This window comes from Heliconius melpomene, chromosome 21, assembly GCF_056956725.1.
Source record: "Heliconius melpomene rosina isolate 202511_hmr_F chromosome 21, ASM5695672v1, whole genome shotgun sequence".
NCBI classification, from domain to species: Eukaryota; Metazoa; Arthropoda; class Insecta; order Lepidoptera; family Nymphalidae; genus Heliconius; species Heliconius melpomene.
In genome coordinates this window covers 7,262,171-7,282,409 of record NC_140409.1, presented here as the reverse complement: position 1 = coordinate 7,282,409, position 20,239 = coordinate 7,262,171, and the positions used below count along the sequence as shown (strand labels likewise).

Sequence of the window (20,239 nt, the reverse complement as noted above, 5' to 3'; positions counted from 1 at the left end):
CGTTTCTGCCATACTTTGTACCCCTGCGCCACGGCTGGCCTCGCTATTTACTTTAATAAGTTTATTAAATACATACACATAGCAGTTATGATACGTAGTTAATTGAAATAATTATTATAAAAGTGGTGTATGATACATACTCGTGGAATCAACAATATTCTTTAAAATGGTATAACCTTTTTTTGGTAGGCCGTCGTGGCACAGCAGCACAAGGGTGTGACTGTAACGAGACGGTTGTAGGTTCGATCCCCACTCGAGCAAGGAAAATTTTTATTTACGTTTATATTTCCATTTCTTCGCTCTAGTGGCGAGGACAAGCGCGGCGTTGAGTTCTGCCACACAACACGCAATGCCTCCAGAATTCGGCAGAAAGTGAGAAAGCTTGCCAAATTACAATAGTGAAAATTGCAATTAAATCGATTAAACTGTTTCTGAGATTAAGGTGACAAACGCACAGACAAACAGAATAATTTTTTGAAAATTATTGTTTTTAGTTCTATTACGTTATTAAATGCCACCAATATTATTTTTTTATTAAAAGTATCTTTAGATTAGGTTATTATTTTATATATAAACTTATGAAAGATAGATTAAAAATATAGCTCTTAAAGTGTACACCTACCTAAAAATATTTTGTTCAGTTAAAATCTGTGTTTTCTTAGATTAGTGAGTTAAACTATTTTTAAAAAATAAAAAATAAATATTAATATAGAAATAAATATGGATCATAAAAATATCAACCATATAAGTAATTTAATTACGTTTATTGAAAAAAAAAAACAATTATAAATCCACTAGCCGGTTGACAAGTGTCCAAGGAAGGTCATTATGTAATTAGCTAATCTAACGGACCAGTTAGCTAATCTAACGGACCAGTTAGCTAATCTAACGGACCAGTTAGCTACGACCCGAACGCTCGTTTGCCTTGTCTTTTACGATAATAAATACCTCCATAAAATGGGGTACTGAATATCTTAACACGAGCTGGTGACTCTTAAGGTCTGCTAAAGCTTGTCTAAAGTTAAATGTCTCATTTTATAAACCGTAACTGTATGCAGAATGAATTTTCTATGTTGCTGTGTTTTTATATCAAGTATGATTAACATTTTCCAAGTTCGAGCCAAGCACGTACGCCGCGTGTCATGTAAAATGTTTGTAGAGTAATTTCACAAAACACTTAAGTCCTAAGGGAAAATATATGAAAGCTCTCTCTTATTAATAATGAGGCCAGTAGTGACGCAAGGGTAACATCGTGCGAATGTAAGCGTGATAGGTTGTGAGTTCGATTCCCATTCGAGGAAATGAAATATTTTATATTTTCATTTTGGGTCGGGCTTTGCTTAGTCGATTTAAGAAGCGTCTATCTATCTGAATATGAATATATTTTATTGAATCATGGCTAAGATTACTCCCTATTAGTTCACAAACAAAGAAAATCATTTGGAAAGATTTTAAAATTATCATATCATCAAAGAAAGTCACAAATATACAGATACCGATAAACACATACACACGTATGTGTGTATGTGTAAGTATTTACACGAGTCTAACTTATAGCATCCCACGGTTTTTATTAAGGGGTTAATGACAGACAGAATGAAAGAAATCAAACTGCCATATTGATTATTCGGCACGTGCGCGGCTTCACCCACTTGAACTAGGCATGTATTTGATTATAAAATGTTTGTTTATTTCATATCTATGGAGGTGGTTGGTAGCACGCAGTAAGTGTCCCGCATAAATTCTGATCCCGTGAGTATTCCGGGATAATAAGGGGCCTTTATGTTGCTCCACTATCTTCTCTGTCTTCCAGTGTAAAGTCCATGAAAATCGGTACAGTGCTTCCAAAGATTACTCGGGAAAAGCTTATTTGTGTTTTAGTATTGTTTAAACATCCTGAAAAAAACCGGTTAATAAAAAACTAAAATTATATATTTGTAATAAATTTTATCATCCATAGTATACTCTTAAATATAAATTTCCATTTTCCGATTTTTTTCCTCATTTGTTCCACATATACCAAGGCGCCCTGCTATGTGTAAGATATAGTAAACATATAGGGATGTGTTCTGTATGGTAAAGGCAAATGAGTGAGAGTAACTAGTATTATTAATATAGATACTACTGTAAATCACAGACAGACACATCAGTTTTATTAATCTATATATATATATAAAATCGAAAGTTCACTCACTCATCACGAAATCTCAGAAACTACAAGTGCTAGGAATCTCAAATTTTGCATCGGAGTTACTTATAGGACGTAGGTGCACACTAAGACGGAAATTTGCAATATTCGACTTCTAAGGGATTGTTTTTGGGGTTGAAAGTTTGTATGAAACTTCGTTACTACACATGCTAGGAGTCTCAAATTTTACATGGACGTCACTTGTAGGACGTAGGTACTCATGGAGACAGAAATTAATAATAACGTAGTTCACGCAGGCGAAGCCACGGGCGTGCCGCTAGTATCAAAATAAATCTTGTAATTTATACATTATATCGTATACTTCTTCATCACCTATACCAGATCTTTAATTTTTATATATCAGTGAAAAATACCTGATACGTTGAACATCTTTCACTAAAGCAAAATTTCTCGTAGTTTATACCAAACTGTTATAGTTTTTCATCAGACGTTCCAGATCTTTAATTTTTATACGTCAATGAAAAACATTCATCACGCTCAAAATCTTTTGTTAATGCAAGTTTTCTTTATTGATCATTATTTAGTGTGGACTTTATTTAAATCAGCCTAGTACCTAGTTCAGAAGATGTGCCTGAACAAACAGACTAATAAAAACAAAACTTAACTATCAATAACAAACACCTGTTCATTAAAACTGTCAACCTAATATCAACCTATACATTATTCTCTTTTATATTGAGCTTACAAAAAACATGTACCTACAATTAATTAACAGAAATTAACCTATAGTACCATTCATAAAAAATAAGTTTCATTAAAAAAAGGATACCAGCATATTTTTGCAGCGGGATTTCGTACTAAGTCAACAAGTAAGTGACGTAAGTAAATTTTAATTTACTGAGGAAGGTTAGGGGAAAACCAAATAAATTACTATTTATACATACGTAAGTACATGTTTAAATTTACATTCATTATATTTACTTTAATATTATATTATCGTACATAATTTTATTAATTAATATACCCGCTGTATTTTAGGCACATGTGGAAAATACTTTGCTTATGGCTTATAGCAATATTAATTCTTCTAATTATCTTATTATCTAAATTAATATAAATTACCTAAAATTAAAAGTAATCATGACTTACACTATTTAGAAAAAAGAGTTTTTCGTTCATCGAGGGTTCCGAACCAATTTCAGGATTGAACAGAAAGTACAACTTACTAAAAGTTAAGCTAAATTTGCAGATGTAAGCACTCGTTTTGTGTGAAATAAATAAATAAAATAAAAATATTAGGAACGAAAATACAAGGCAGCATATAAACAAAGAATACCTTGACAACTGCTAATCGTAAAAAAACAATTAGATTAATACTACTACTAATTATAAGTTTTTAATAGTTTTTCTTTTTTCAGCTTTACGTTGTTTACGTTCCGCGTTAAGACACTCCGCTCTCCACTTTTCGCCGAATTCTGAAGATCTTAAGTGTTGAGTTTGCCTCGAAATCAGAGCGAAGAAATAGGATTTTTAAATATTTCACTTCCTGAAGTGGGGGAATCGAACCCACAACCTGTCCAACGCCTACGTCCTTGCGCCACGAATGGCCTAGTATTTATCTGTAATATTATTCTTTTATTGAATTTCCTTTCTCAGAATTCTTATTTATCCTACTGCAAGTTCTCACTTATTGCTAAATTTCATTGACTTAGGATCTTATTTTTTCTGCTTGATACATCCACGCGAACTCGAGATAAATGGTCTTGACAAAAGGACATAAGTAAACAAAAGTGATCCTGTAAAGATTTTGCTTTTTTTCCTTCTGAGGTATGGTACCCTAAAATTGAAGACATACACGAATTTAAATATGCCATAATAACATCTTAATCTTATTGCCTGCTGTTCCTTCGGTCGTGGTTCCATTAATTTACCATCTATCCTTTATCATCTACTAGAGTGACATTAAGTTCAGCATTGGATATCACAATAAAATATTACTAAGCTCATTAGCTTGAGTGTATTTGAAGATGTCTTAAAATTTGAACATGTTACCGTGCGCATTTAGCTTACGTCACTAGCGGGATTATTATTAGCAACTAGACAAATATTATTTTTTATAATGATAAAAATAAGATATGTAGCATTTTCTACTGAGCATCAAGCTTAACTAAGTCATTTATTATTCGACGGCAGATCGCTCGTAATTGATAATTGGGGCAATAAAAATATTACCTAACCAACTAAATGCACCGCGATCTACATGATCAACCACCCGATATTAATCAAAGGATATGCAGACCATTTAAAATATAATTAACGTCCACTTCACAAATAAAAAAGAAAATAACAACAGTTTTAATAACAAATTAAGTACAAAAAGGGCACAGACAACAAACTTCTGTGGCGCACAACAATTTAAAAAAAATTAAGACTGTTTTTATTAAATAATATTATATATTACAGATGTAGATGATAGGGAAGGTCATTTCAATACATTTTTACCCCATAAACCATGGATTGAAATTCTCCTGTTTTTCATTCCCTCGTTCTGGTAAAGAGGTAAAACGTCGCGTTAAATTCCGCCACTCAATACATAATTTCGAGAAATAGGCGGAAAGTGGGGAATAGAAGTGTGCAAGTGGGGAACGGAGTGTCCTAACACTAAGATCTCAAATTCCTTCTACCTACCGTTATATGTGCATATGGATACAGCTTGAAGCTAAGAATAAAAGCTATATTTTCTAAAATATTTATATTTTTCGTAATAAAATAGGTGTAAAAAAAATAGATCACCTCGAATTAAATGTCTCGTGATGAAAACGAATTAAGTTGTTGAATTGAAGATGTACCTAAGTAATCGCTTTGTGTTATATGATAACCATCATATCAATGGGCGATGTTCATCGGGTTAATGGGCCCACGCCCATAGAGCCCTCTGTAAAACGTGACAAGTGGAATGTTCCTAATCTACTACAGTAATATTAATTAATTTTACAATCATATGTCACGTTATGTAAAGTCACGGGAAAAGTATGAGTACAATTCCCGCGTGATTGGTAATTTTAATTATTACTTATTCCAGTCTATTTTAAGTATTTCTTTGATATCGAGTGACTATTAGTTTATTATTAAATAAATTAATTTTTAACAAAAAGGAAAACCGACTTCTAACAACGAACTAAAAAGTGAAAAATAATTATACAAAGATTTTATAATTTTGAAGTCGGTGCCAAGTAGTTTTACTTGGCGCCGACTTCAAAATTATAACTTTATTATTAAACAGGCTTAGTAATTAGATATTGTAGTAAAGGTGTTGTAGCATTAGCTTGACACCGACTTCAAAATTATAAAATCTTTGTATAATTATTTTTCACTTTTTAGCTCGTTGTTAGAAGTCGGTTTTCCTTTTTGTTAAAAATTAATTGATTTTAGGATTTTAAGTGATGGGTAGATCTTAAAATGATGCTTCTTAAACGAGTGGTGATGGTGGTGGTAGTGGTTGTCAACGAGTGGTTGTGGTTGTCCTATGTAAAACTTTATTTAATTAGGTATTATTTTTGTGCAGTTACATTTTGGTATATTGACAAGAACATACATAATAAAAAGCATTCGGGTGAATTGAGAATCTCCCTTTTTTGAAGTTGGTTGAAAATGAGAACATCCACTTTTTGAGGTTGGTTGAAAAGAAATGCAACGATCAGGAGTCTCACCTCTGACATCAATTTAAAAAGTTTTTGCTTGTAACTATTACAGTATAATGAATTTTTTACCAAAAAAAAAACAAACTTTCTAAATTTTCACCAGATCCCATAATCGGAACCTAACCAAACTTTCACCAAATTATCCTTGAAGTGTATCCTCTCAAATAAAAAAAGAATCATCAAAATCGGTCGGCGCGACATTGAGTTATTCGTCTATTTGTCGCGCACATATCTAATGCAAATTTAAGACTTATGGAATTTTCTCATAGATACCATTGTCAGACATGGACCAAAAAAAAATGGGACCATTCGGGAAGCTTCACCTTTCAAACAAAAAAAAATTTTCAAAATCGGTTCACCCAGTCAAAAGTTATGAGGTAACAAACATAAAAAAAAATAAAAAATAAAAATACAGTCGAATTGATAACCTCCTTTTCTTACAGAAGTCGGTTAACAAGATAAGAAATATGTTTTTTGATATATAAGTGTTATTTTTACAGTATTGTAAAACATCCTACTATGATTATACTTTAGATATCCTATATCTTATAAAACAAAGTCGCTTTTTGTGTCTGTCTGAACTTTCTAACTCTTCTTCTTCTAAACCACCCAACGGATTTGGATGCAGTTTTCACCATCAGGTCGAGTATTTCTCAGGGAAGGTTTATATATAGTTTATTATTTGTACATTCCTACCCGCTGAGACACTTTGGCGCATGCGCTGCTTTAATGGTAAATACTACATGAAAAAAATGTACTGGAGTATTGTTCCTCTTAATAAGATCTACAAAAAAGTCCGCGATGGCATATTCGTATCTTTTAAGAATAACGTGTAGTGATCATATTTCTGTCTAAAAATAGTAATTTCAATATATTTTTTATTGTGAGGGATATTTTTCCATAATGGTATTAATCCTTATCCTTTAAAATACTTTATTAAATTTCTACGTTAAACGAAGATAAAAATTGCTTTTTACACAATTTCGAAATTGCGAATAGTTTTAGAGAAAAACGCATTTAATTGTTAACACATCACGCCGTTTACACATCAGCTATATCGAGTCAAGTTTTACTTATCCCTTACTCACAGTATATAAATAAGTATATTAGTTACGTTGACCATTTAATGTAGATCAAAACTGTCTTTTACTGTTTTTCATTTTAATAAGTACTTTAGAAGTTGTTACAATATCAAAATATCCTTGCTGCGAAACGCGCCCCGCGATGTTTTGCCTATACAAGCGCGTCATGAGCAGTCATCGGTGGTTCAGTGGTAAAATGCTCGCCTGCCACGCGGGCGGCCCGGGTTCGATGCCCGGCCGATGCATTCTATTTAATTTTCCTCATAGGCAGCCACGTAGTGCCTACCCAACCGGTGTCGCTGTTTTAACAGCATTAACCACAAGCTCAAAAAAAAACCCGCCTGCCTCAGCGAAGAAGATTTAGATTGTGCTATTTATTTGTGTTTATTTTAAAACAATTGGAAAATCCTTATTGGAATTATGAAAATGCGGGTTGCATTAGGGTTTAATAATTTTCACATTATCTTAAGTGCTTTGAAACCTACATTATATGAATAATTCAGTAGTTAAGGCGGGCGAAGCCGCGAGCAGGTCGCTAGTATTAGTATAAAGTACTGTATAATTTACAGTTTCGTTTTATTATAATTTTACACAAACTATATAAGAACCCAAGAACGGAGAAGATGAAGAGACTTAGAAAAAGAAACATACAAACATATGTGCATACACACATAAAATACGTAAACACATACATATATTGACAAACACATTACCCTCCGTTAGATCGTGCAGTCAGTTAAAAATACATTTCATCTATCAAATAAATCTCAGAAGTCCAAAGAATCCTTATTACGCAGAATCCTTACATATGTATCTTAAACCCACAGAAACAGCCCATTCCAATGTAAAAGTATAAAGAAATACATATATTACGAGTACATATACCATTGTTATTTAAAACACGTATTTATTACTTAAAAGGAATAAAATAAATAAAAAACATCCACAGCTTCTATTTGTTATAGTCATATCTTATAGTATAATATGTTGATACAGTCATTATTGTTAGATTTTATTTGATAGATTTGTACCGAGGAGTCATGTTCATTTATAATTATAATATACGAAATAAATCAAACTTTTAGGAAACTACCAAGGCGGTTATTCTGCTTTCTTATAATTAAAAAGGAATGTTCACATGTATTATTATACGAGCGGTAATGATGCTTAGACAGATTTTTTAAAATAAAATAAATTTACACTTCAACCGACAAAGGATTTTATAATCACTTCGCTTCGCTTCGGCAAATGGTAGTGTCTTAATGTAAACAGAGTGTCTTAACAGTAGGTTGCCATATTCACTCTGACTACATTCATTTGTGCAGGATGTGCGATTTGTGCGTAAAGCTAAATAAGGTATTTCTTTAAGTGAAATATATCATATAACCATTCCATTCGCCCTGTTAAATCTCAGTTTCGTATGACGTCAATTTTGTGAAATTGTATCTATTTCCTCTTTATACATTAACTAGCAGACGCGCGCACCTCCGCTTGCTTATTTAAGAGTGAATTCTAATAAACCATGAAATATGTGTTCAATAAAATATTTTTAAAAGTCTAAATTTCAAATTTTATAAAAATCGGTGGCGATTTAAAGATTTTTCCATACAAACTTTCAACCCCTTATTTGCACCTTAGGGGGAGAATTTTAGAAAACTATGAAACATGTGTTCAATTAAATACTTTTAAGAGTCTAAGTTTCAAATTTTATAAAAATCGGTGGCCATTTAAAGATTTTTCCATACAAACTTTCAACCTCTTATTTGCACCCTTAGGGGGAGAATTCTAGAAAACGATGAAACACGTGTTCAATTAAATAATTTTAAAAATTTAAATTTCAAATTTTATAAAAATCGGTGCCGATTTAATTTTTTTTCCATACAAACTTTCAACCTTTATTTCACCCCTTTAGGGTTAAAATTTTTCAAAATCCCTTCTTAGTGGATGTCCAGATTACAAAAGTAAACATCTGTCCAAATTTCACGTTTCTACCATTAGCGGTTACGGCTGTGCGTGCGTCTTACCTCAGTCAGTGAGGACAAGTCCTTTTATATATATAGATTATTAATGGTTGCGTGGCATATAACATCCGTTGTGATAGAGTCTTGTAACACGTGGAAGGCGAGTTCTGTTCTCCGTTTTACACTTAAATTCGTGTCACTGCAAACTTAACATCACACTTTGTGTTAAGGGAGCGGAGAAATATAAACAATTTAAATATAATTATTTCCCTCAACGGTCATAATCATCGTTATAACCGTCAAACGCTATGTTATTATTCCACAACGCGACAGCCTAAATTTTCTATGATTTGAATTTACCAATTAAAATTATCTGCTGTTGTCAAATTTCTTTATTAATTACGAAATGTGGAGAGAATAACACTATAGGAGAGAATAAGAAAAAAACTAAACATCAATTGTACACTTATGTTTATAATATTTTGATTTTATTATTTTAACACTGCTAACTGTTGAAAATTATTAAAGACCAGATAAAAACACTTTCTCAAAAAATTTTACCGTCGATTCAATTATTCCATTATCTATTGCTTATTCTATACTAATCGTCCTCCAAAACTGACATATTGAATAATATTGCAATTTTTTAAAATATTGTTTTTCATGTTTTACACTGTGTATATACAACAGGTAAAATACTGATATTTTCTGAATCTTTATTTAAAGCCAGTAGACCTCAGAGTATCTGGGGTCTAAACTTACAATATAAAGTATTAGGTACAGCCTAAGTATAAACTTATAATTTGAAATATCATCTCAAGAATGGTGACGATAAAATGTTATCAAAAAGGGAAAAAAATACAAAGAGAGTACATTAACAATACTGAAATTTGTAATTTAAAAAAATGCAATATGCCCATTTTTTATTGTGTAAATGCAATTAAAGGTCGTATATTTTTTTCTTTAGAGTGATTTTTATAAAATAAATAACCATTTTTAATACTATGGTTTCCTGTTTAATTCATGAAAACTTTGAGCGCTGGTAGAGGGCTAAAAGATGTATTAAATAAAAATAATAAAAACGCATTCTAAAAGCGGACATTTTTACGCAACTTTTGAGACTCCCCCCACTTAAAATCTAACATGTTTTGAAAGAAAAACGTCTAAAATCGATCCCGCCTACTGGACACGCTGGCGTATCCTTATATTAATATTATACAAATTTTTCATTATTCTGTTTAGATATTAGAACTTGTTGTGCAATGATTCTAAATTATATAGCAAAATAAACCTTGTTACCACTAATTATAATATAAAATTGAGTAAAACAGAAGAACGGCTCAACAGGATCGACATGATGAAATATAAAAAGGCGATTACTTAAATTGTGATTGTATAAAACCAGCTTTGCATGAATAATATTATTGTAATAGCTTTTACGATACGTTATCAATAGACAAATAGACGTGCATTGATATTAGAATAGTATTGGTTCTTTATCAAAGTTGATTACAGTTTTATTGTATTTCAGTACAAATGAATAGTTTTATTCTAAACGTATTGAGTGCGAAGTGTATGTAGAATATACAAAATGTATATTGAAAATTAATTTCACGCGGTTGAATGTTTCAGTAAGTTTCTAATAATTTAAAAATTTAACATATTTTTTTCAGCTAGTATTAAGACGAGCATTTAACATAGCCATTGTAAATGGAATTAAGCCAATTTAAAACTTAATATGCCATGACTCCTGTAATTTTTTTCTCTATTTAAAAATAATTTTATATAGGAAAACCTATAAAATATACAGTTTAGACTACTAGTGTATAAAGCACATAATATATTTATTGTTTACGTCAATTAGTTACAAATAAATTCTAATTGCGTCGATATGATCTTTGAAATAGCCAATATAAACAGTTTATTTTGGTTTTAGGTGAGAGATTAACTGAACATGTGGCTGTTTGAGTCGAAGCGGCAAGAATCAACGAATCGGAATTACGGCGGACCAGCTATCGACATATCAGCTGCCGACGGCGCGGTGGCCCCGGTGCAGGTCTCGCAGATGAACAACGATATGCCCCGGAAAAGGGGGCCTATTGTAAGTTATAATAAAATTTTGATAAGTGTTCAGATATCTATACTTATATTATAAATTCGAAAGCAAACCGCTGGATGATAAAATTTCATACAGACATACTTGGAGGTCTTGGGATAAACATAGGCTACTTTTTTTTCTTATATTTGTCATCTATATATATAAAATCGAAAGGTCACTCACTCATCACTAAATCTCAGAAACTACATGTGCTAGGAATCTGAAATTTTGCATAGCAGTTATTTATAGGACGTAGGTCTAACGGGTTGTTTTTGGGGTCGAAAGTTTATATGAAACTTCGTTACTACAAATGCTAGGAGTCTTGCATAGATGTCACTAGGACGTAGTAATGGAGACAGAAATTAATAATAACATAGTTCACGCGGGTGAAACCGCGAGCGGGCCGCTAGTATTCTAATATATTAAAATACCTTTCTATTTGGTATGCAATTTATTGTCTGACATATTTATTATAACCGTTGCTAGGCAACAAGGAATTTCGTAGTTTTTTTTAAAAAAGGTCGCACAATATTGGCTTCCTGACTGAGATCTGTATGAGACCTATGATCTATATGAGAAACCTATATGAGAAACATAAAAACAATGTCCTACAAAAATATTGTCCTTTAAGAAATCTTTAAAAAAAGTCCGCGATGACATATTTTTATCTCTGAAGGTTGAGCCACATAAAACTTTTTAATATATTTAATTTAAATTTATCAGGTTATTGTTAATGTATTTTCTATAATTTGATATTCATCCTTATGAAAATAAATATAATAGTTACCTTTAGTATTTCATCTAGAATGAAAGTATACTATACAATAATTTTATTTGGATCTCTTAACTTATTCGAGTAGTAGATTAGTTAGATTTTATCTTATTTCTTGGTTTAAATGAAATACTTAAAATATTTATTTTACTTTGATAATATTATCAATATTATGTATGTAAAATAAATATTAGTATATGGTTTTATTTATTTTTTATAAATAATTTTCATTGGGAAATTACTTATAATTTTTTTATAAATTTTAATGAGTTAGGTATTTTTTCAAATATAAAAAAAATCCATAAGTTATGTATGCTTATTACTTTGTGTTATTTGTAAATAGTTAAGGCTATTTTATTTTTAATAATAAGAATTTCCTTAAGTTACTTTTACTTATTTTGTTTCTACATTTCAATTAGGAATTCAGCTATTTTCTTAATTAAAGATTTTTTAAAATTTTTATTATTTATTAATATTTTCACTAGGTTTTTCTGCCTAACCTACTGTGTGCGGGATATATTGTGAAGCTGAAGAATTTTATTTCCCTTACTTATGTCTACTTATGTTTCTTTTTCGGATTACATAGGATTATATTTTTTATACTAATGAAAACTAAAAATATTTTCTTAAATATATTTAATAAATATTCGTTTAGTTCACGAGAGCGAAGCCGCGCGGGTCCGCTAGTCTTATTATAAATTTATCATTTATATCATACACGAGGTAGCCGAGTAGCAGCGGCACAAAATGTGACTGTAAACACGACTGGTTGTGGATTTGATTCCACTTCGAGGAAGTGAAATATTTAATATTTTCTTTTCTTCGGTCTGGTGTCGAGGCAAATAGCAGCTAGGTTCCCTCTGGCACTACTGCGAGTTACACTGTAAAGATAAAAACAATGTTTCATCATCTAAACATTCATTAGATTATTAATTAAAAAATTATAATTGCTATTATATTATATGCAAAAATAAAAATAATTATCTTGCAAAATAATTTTTCACCAGCAAATAAAAAATTACTTTGGATAAAATATTTATCTCATAAAATATTTTTGTATAATCCTCTCATGTGTTACTTACAAAAAAATTTCCTACTTTTTCATAATAATTAATGTGTAATCTGAGTGTGAGAGACGCCTCGTTAACTATATTTTTATAATGTAAATTGCTTGTGAAGCTAACAACATAAGCTTTGAATTATTCTTTATTCAAAACGCGCGGAGCGCGTGCCAAGTTCTGGGTTTCAGAACTGGCGAGCAGCACCGTGTGTTATTTTACACGAACCATTTGAAGCCACTTTTTACCTATTCGTAACTCAAAAACTATTCCACCTAAATCTGTCATATTTGGCTCAAATATTTAGACCCCCTACCTGTATACGTGCATTAAATTTCATAAACACAACTCAAACAGTTATTTAGATAATGACGTCCAAAAATCGTAAATTTTTAGGGGGGTGACTGACCTATAGACCTTAATGTTAACCAAGTTCCAGATGACCTGGAATGGTGAAATTTAGCATCCGGTTAAGTAATTGGGTGTATGTAAAGGAAAAAATCCGAAACTTGTATTTTTTTAACATTTTCTTATAATTTATTCTTATAGTCGCATTGATAATAATATTAAATTATTATTACAATATTTAAGTACTAAGTCCTATATAAGATCCTATAAGGGTTCTGTTTTATTGCTTTCGAGGTACAGAATCCTAAAACAGAAAAAAATTACACTAAAAAATAAATATTATATTGATAGAAATATATATAAAATTTAATAATAATATACTATCTGTAAGGTCAGTCGTGGCACAGGGGCGCAAAGTGTGACTGTAAAACCTGACTGGTTACTGGTTACTAGTTACTGAGTGTTTTAACACTAGGTTCTCTCTGTCTACTCTTCTGTGTGCGGGATACAGCGTGAAGCTGATTTGATGTTTATTTATCTTAACAGAAGTAATTATAAAGTAATTATTAACAGTAAAAGTTTAAGTAATTGTTAATAAAAAAATAAGAGAAAAAAAGAGAAAATTAAAAATTACTTAATCAAAATAATAAAAAAACCAAAATGTGTTGTCATGGGACACCAGGTAGGAACGAAGTTCGACGAACGACGAGTCCTTCGTCTAATGTAGAATCGACACAAATTGCAAAAAAATTCGTGCTCAATTTTATGTAGGTTTTCTTGATTTTTCTCTTAAATTTTGCTGATTAGTTTTTATTTAAGTACAAGAAAGTATTTAGAAAATTCAGTATTTTAGGAAATAATAAATTACTTAAAATAAAAAAACATCGTAATTCAAATTATCAACTAAAAAAAGAAAGAGGGAGAAAGAGAAAGGTATTATACACTACTCGTCTGTGTATGCGACTGTCGCGCCTGCGCACGTCTCATTTAACGGTTTTTTCCACGCATTTTTCTTACGGTTTTACTATCACATTTGTTTCAGTTCGGTCACGCAGCGAAATCCCTATCCCTTCCAAGCCTGCCGTAAGGAACTTCGTTCCAATAAATAAATCCGCTTTACGGTGTATCCCACACATAGCGGGGTAGACAGAGGGAACCTAGAGTTAAGACACTCAGTTCCCCTCTTTCCATCGAACTCTGGAGGCACTGCGTGTTGAGTTATTCCAACAAAATAATAAAATTAGAAAAAAATAATAATAAATATAACAGATTTCTAAACGCAGCATACATTAATTACTTTATAATCTGACAACTGTCATTTAATCAACCAAATAAAAACTATAGTCGAGATTCATAGATAAATATAATCTAAATTCATATATAATTAAATATCATCTTAAGAGTAATAAAACATAATATTATTGACTATAATAAAAAAAGTAAATACCTAATTATATTAGACACCTTTTATTGTACGAAGGCGCTCATATTTTAATGGTTTTTTTGGCCAGGGTTTCATGATTTTACTGGTTTTAGGAACACTTGTGAAAACGGCAGAGAACGAAGTCGACCTTGGGATCATATCAATTCAGATTGGTACCGTCAGCACTTAATAAACTTATTGTTTATATTTTTTCCAAGACATGTTGAACAATGAGTCGTTCAATAGAATTGCTTGTGGTTGAAACAAGAACTTACACTGAATTGTTCCAATGCCTCCCGATGGGAGCTGTCTCTCCCATGCTTTTGCATATTCTTCGTTTGAGCGTATTGATATACAACAAACTAATAAATTGCACGAGACTATAGTAGAGTACGTATGTCGTAACTGCAATGATTTAAGTATCTACACTAGCGCTCGAAACGGGAATCCTTACTCTTCTAAAGAAGACATGCTTTGCTTAACTACGTACGGAGCTAGTTCCGAGATAAAGGCTTCAGTAGATTTGTACAATATTAAGATAGAAGTGTATTTTCACAATGGTGTCCTACTTGGTTTATTCGGCGAAGAGAAATGTCCTATGAAGCGCTTACTCTAAAATATGTTTTAAAAAGAGCAACTCTTGAGTTTCTTGCCGTAATAGCTTTCTATAAGAAAAGTACTTGTAATGGCCAAATTGAATAAAGAATATTTTGATTTTGATAACATTATGAACCTTCCTATTTATAATTTCTGTACAAAAAGTAATGATATCCTATCCAAATAAATTATTCCTTATCCAAATAAACAATTTTTATATTCGAAACTATTTTAATACTTAAAATGAGATATTACGTTCAAAAGATTTAACGAAATTGAAAATCTCTAGAAAATCTATATATTTTGAAGTCATCTACAAATACCACTGATAGCTTAGTATATAGTGAAGCTTTAAGGTAAATTTAGAAAATAAAAAAAACCAGACAAACGCGAGGCTGGGGCAGGCCAACTAGGGTTCCGTACAAAAATTGGTAGTCTCGAGCTTTTTCTGAAATTCAGAGCCCTTTTCTCTGATTGATCTTGAACGAGCGGCTATATCAAATTTGCCCCCTGTTAAGACTATATTTTTTTTAGGATTTACCCTATTAATTTTGATTCCCTTTATAGTGTCGAAATACGCGTTTCTTTGCTATATAAACCGCCATATCTTTTCTTAAGTAAACGTAGAAATACATTTTTTTTCAGGAAATCATGGGGCCATAGATCTAGCTGTAGCAATAGCTAATAACTAGCATGTATAAGGTTTGAATTTCAACCCGATATCTCCAAGCGTTAGCGTGACAAAGACTTTTGACAGACAGACAGAAAACAAAGGGATTTTATAAGGCTTCCTATTTTCCTTAGAGGTACGGAACCCTAATAAGTAAAGAAAAAAAATAAGTAGTGAGGTATTACCATACCATATCTACTAATAATATATTTGCGAAAGTAACTCTCTCTATGTGTCTGCGACGCCATCACGGCGGTAAACTGATGAAATTTCATAAACATAAGCTACGTTTTTCCCTATTTTTTAAAATTATTCAGGATTGATTTCATCGCTTTACGCCGGCGTCGTCACCGGAAATGGGCTTTCTGGATGCTTACAAGTGATGTGACGCAACCCTATGAAATACATAAAAACAATATTCTACAAAAAATTGTCCTTTAAAAAAGTATAAAATAGGCTGTGATAATTATTTAATAATAAAATATTAAAATAATAATAATATAATTATTAATTTAATCTTTGAAGGTTGAGCCGCAATAACCAGTTTTATATTTGATTTCAATTTATCGGGTTAACGTATTTCCTATTATTTGGTGTTAGAAGGAAAAATAAAAATATTAATTAAAAATAATTCATTCCCTCGAATGGGGATCGAACCCACAACCGTCGGTACTGTCACACCCTTGTGCCCCTGAGCCACGATAGCCTCAGTTGACATGATATTTAATTTTCCACCTCTCTGAACATGGTGATTCGTCTGCTCTTATCACCAAAGCGAAAATGATATTGATCTAATTATCATTTTGATTACTTGGTCTGCGATATGATATTTTAGATCGAAACCCCAAACAGAACTAGTGTACGAAACGTGCAAATGTTAGTAGTTTGTGCTTTTACTAAATTTAATTACTTTGAAAAATTGACATCTTCCTATTTGCCAGAAATCTTTTACTGTAATTAAAATTACAGAAAAACCTGACCTGAGAAGTGTAAGTACTATTATTTTTATACATATCTACATATTTACTGAATTCCGTTATTTATCCTTTTAGCAATTTCCAGTGTTGATCAGACAGCCTTTTTTAATGTTGTTTAAAAATGTGAAAATCTGGAGCGGAGTGTCTTAACATTATATTCTCTCTGCTTACCCTACTGTATGCGGGATATATGGTGATCGCTCGTGATTGATACAATGGTAGAGCCAGTACTGGTGAGACCAGTCATAACGCAGGGGCACAAGTGTGTGACTGTAAAGATAACTGGTTGTGGGTTCGATCCCCTCTCAAGTAAATTAAATGGTTTTTTAGTTCCGCCACTTATTCGCCAAAGTGGTTACAGTGTGTGGTCGCCAAAGTGGTCACAGTGTGTGGTCGCCAAAGTGGTCACAGTGTGTGGTCGCCAAAGTGGCCACAGTGTGTGGTCGCCAAAGTGGTCACAGTGTGTGGTCGCCAAAGTGGTCACAGTGTGTGGTCGCCAAAGTGGTCACACACAAAGTGTCTTAACACTAGGTTCCCTCTGCCTACCGTTCCGCTTGCGGGATACAACGTGAAGCTGAGAAAAAAAATATCCTCTAAGCTATCAAATTAAATAATAGGTTTATGTAAAGGACACTTTTGATCAAGAGTAAATGCACGACCTATATTTCTTACTAATATTTTGATGATGGATGTTTGTTCCACTTTCACGCAAAAACTACTGAACCGATTTGGATGAAACTTTACAGTAATATTAGCTCATATATCAGAATAACATCAACAACAAAAGTTAACAGGTACACCATTTGGAAGTGATTTTGTTTAACTCTAAGTATAAAATAATAATAAAAATATTGTAATAAAAAACAATCGAGTCAGATTTGGTAGTTGACATTATAGAGAAGAAGAGATGCGGATGGCATATTAAACTCATCTACCTATATGATGAAATGGAAGAGTTAATGCTAGTAAGAACACGAGTCGCGTGTACATTTTCTTTTATGGTAGAACTTACATGAAGTAATAATAACATAAAGTAGTAAGTATCTAAATACAAGAATACATGAGTATAATGGAAATGTTATACTTGGGTAATGTTACTAGATATGGACACTTATTTTTCCATTCCTAACAATTGCAACAGGAAAACAGATGTGTTTCTCTTCTTTTAATTTTCTCTGTAATGCCTTTGCTTATTTCTTGGATAACTTTTTTGTATGCAACCTCTTATTAGCGAGCCCTGGTTCTTTTTGTTTTTGTGAAAATATATTACTTACTTTTTATTTTAAACAAACTAGATTTCTACTAGATTAGAAACTAGAACTTAAATAATGCATAATTACAACTGGAAATCTTTTTCTTATATCGGTCAATCACTCTCTGGCCTTCCAAAGGTTATTTAATAAAGTACTACAAGACAAAGAAATCTCACATACGCCGGTGGTGGAAGCTTTGACCTTGTTCTTATTAAACGTGTGGGACCAAATATAAGGAGAAAATTAAAGTTGCTACCATACGTACTATGGGTAAAATAATAGTGTATTTATTTCCCTTTTTAACTCGTAAAGATAACATTTTTTTAATTTCATTATAGAATAAATAATATAAATTAATATTGAAAATGTTTATTAATTAATTATTAAAATATAAGCATATGTAAATAAGTTTTTTTTTCAGCTATAAAGTATTTTTAAGAAATTATTAAGAAAAATACATATCCCAGAATTGGTTCCATCTTTTGACATCGTACAGCTTAAAATTACAATAATTATTTTGTGTAATATATAGCTATCTTTGTTTTAGGATTGGCTGTGTGCGCTTACTGGGCACCAGCAGCCTTCTCAAGACCCATGTATGAAGATCCCAGATGTAGGAGGTGAGATGCAGATGATGTTGCCCATTGAAATTCCTGAATCAATAACGTCTGGAGATGTCTGTCTTTTAGCTGAAAGTCCATACAGAATTCTTAGAGTAAGTCAATATGTTTATTACCTATATAATATAATATATTTTGAATGTATTTTTACTAATTCATTCTATGCATTCTGTAATATTGCTTACTGCTCAGTAGATAACATCAGAAACAAACTCTGTGCCAAACTTTGCAATGGTTTTCTCTCATTAGTAAAATTGCAATTGCATTTTTGCTACGCAGTCATTGGGGATCTCCATTAATATTTTAAAACTTAATTTTCAAAGAATTTTCAAAGGAGGTATTTAAATTTCATGAAACATTACTTATACAATGTGATACATTCATTAAATTGATGAGAAAGGCGTATCATATTGACCCAACTATGAGATAAGAGTTCCTATAAAACACGTATACATTTACTGCTCTTTATCAACAGCGGATATATGTGAAAAGTACTCTACGATATTGTTTCCGTCAAACAGATTGTACATCAGGTACATATACATATGTATCGAATCACCTTAAATAAGCGCAAATTACAGTAATGTGTAGATTCTTGCACATTTTCCTGCAAAAACACCACATTTTCCTGCAAAGCGGCATCTCCTTACAGACTCCTGACTCCTCCTACAGTTTATAGATAAGATTGGATATATTATTATTATTGAAATTATAAAATCCAGGATTCGGCGGAAAATGAGCACGTAGAGTTTTAACACTAGCTTCTCAAGTTCCCTTTGCCTGAAAATACAATATCAAAATCGTGGTAAATCACCACGACAATTTCGATTCGAACATTTGTCAAATTGAAATAATCATTTAAGGTTGAATGTGAAATATTAAAGTATTGCTTCCAGCTACGTTCTGTCTGAACCTGCCAACTCTAGGTAGAGCGAATCGAAGAGTTAGTTCTCTCTTTTTCCACTGTCCACCCGAGCGTGAGACATTTCGTGCTAGAGAAAACAAATGAAGTATTGGATATAGATAACAAAAAAAATAAGTTTAATTAAATTGGCAATTAATTAACTTTCCTAATAAACTTGTTTCTACGAATGTTTAAAATTATGCATCATTTTAGTAAAAATGGTCAAGAATCAATATTGTGCTGGTACAATGATTTTTTTACTTCACAGTACAAGTATTTTTCGTAGTACAGTCGTAGATAGCTACGAATATACTACGAAAGATACTAAAGATACATTTATTTACTAAATCGTTACTTACTAAAGAATATCTAAATTCATATTTCACATTTTGGCTTTACATGCCCTAATTTGCAGGACAATAATATTTTTTTATGATTTTTTTAACTTTGACAATGTATATATATAATCAATACATATAATAAACGCTATCTCCACTTGGAAGATACATAAGAAATACTATATATATATATATATATATATATATATATATAATATATTGGGCCATAGTGGCCGTCGTGGCGCAGCGGCACAAGGGTGTGACTGTATCTCGACGGTTGTAGGTTCG

At 31.7% G+C, this 20,239-nt stretch overlaps 1 protein-coding gene across 4 annotated transcripts in view; it reads left to right on the top strand.

Moving 5' to 3' along the window:
* Positions 1-20,239, top strand: part of TrpA1 (Transient receptor potential cation channel A1) — a 50,484-nt gene that overhangs the window by 9,177 nt on the left and 21,068 nt on the right. For all 4 annotated transcript variants that reach the window (XM_085206113.1, XM_085206112.1, XM_085206115.1 and 1 more), the window contains exons 2-3: positions 10,830-10,994; positions 18,637-18,804. In XM_085206113.1, coding sequence (XP_085062239.1) covers positions 10,848-10,994; positions 18,637-18,804 — 315 coding nt within the window. In that variant the 5' untranslated portion in view covers positions 10,830-10,847. The remainder of the gene's footprint in view (positions 1-10,829; positions 10,995-18,636; positions 18,805-20,239) is intronic.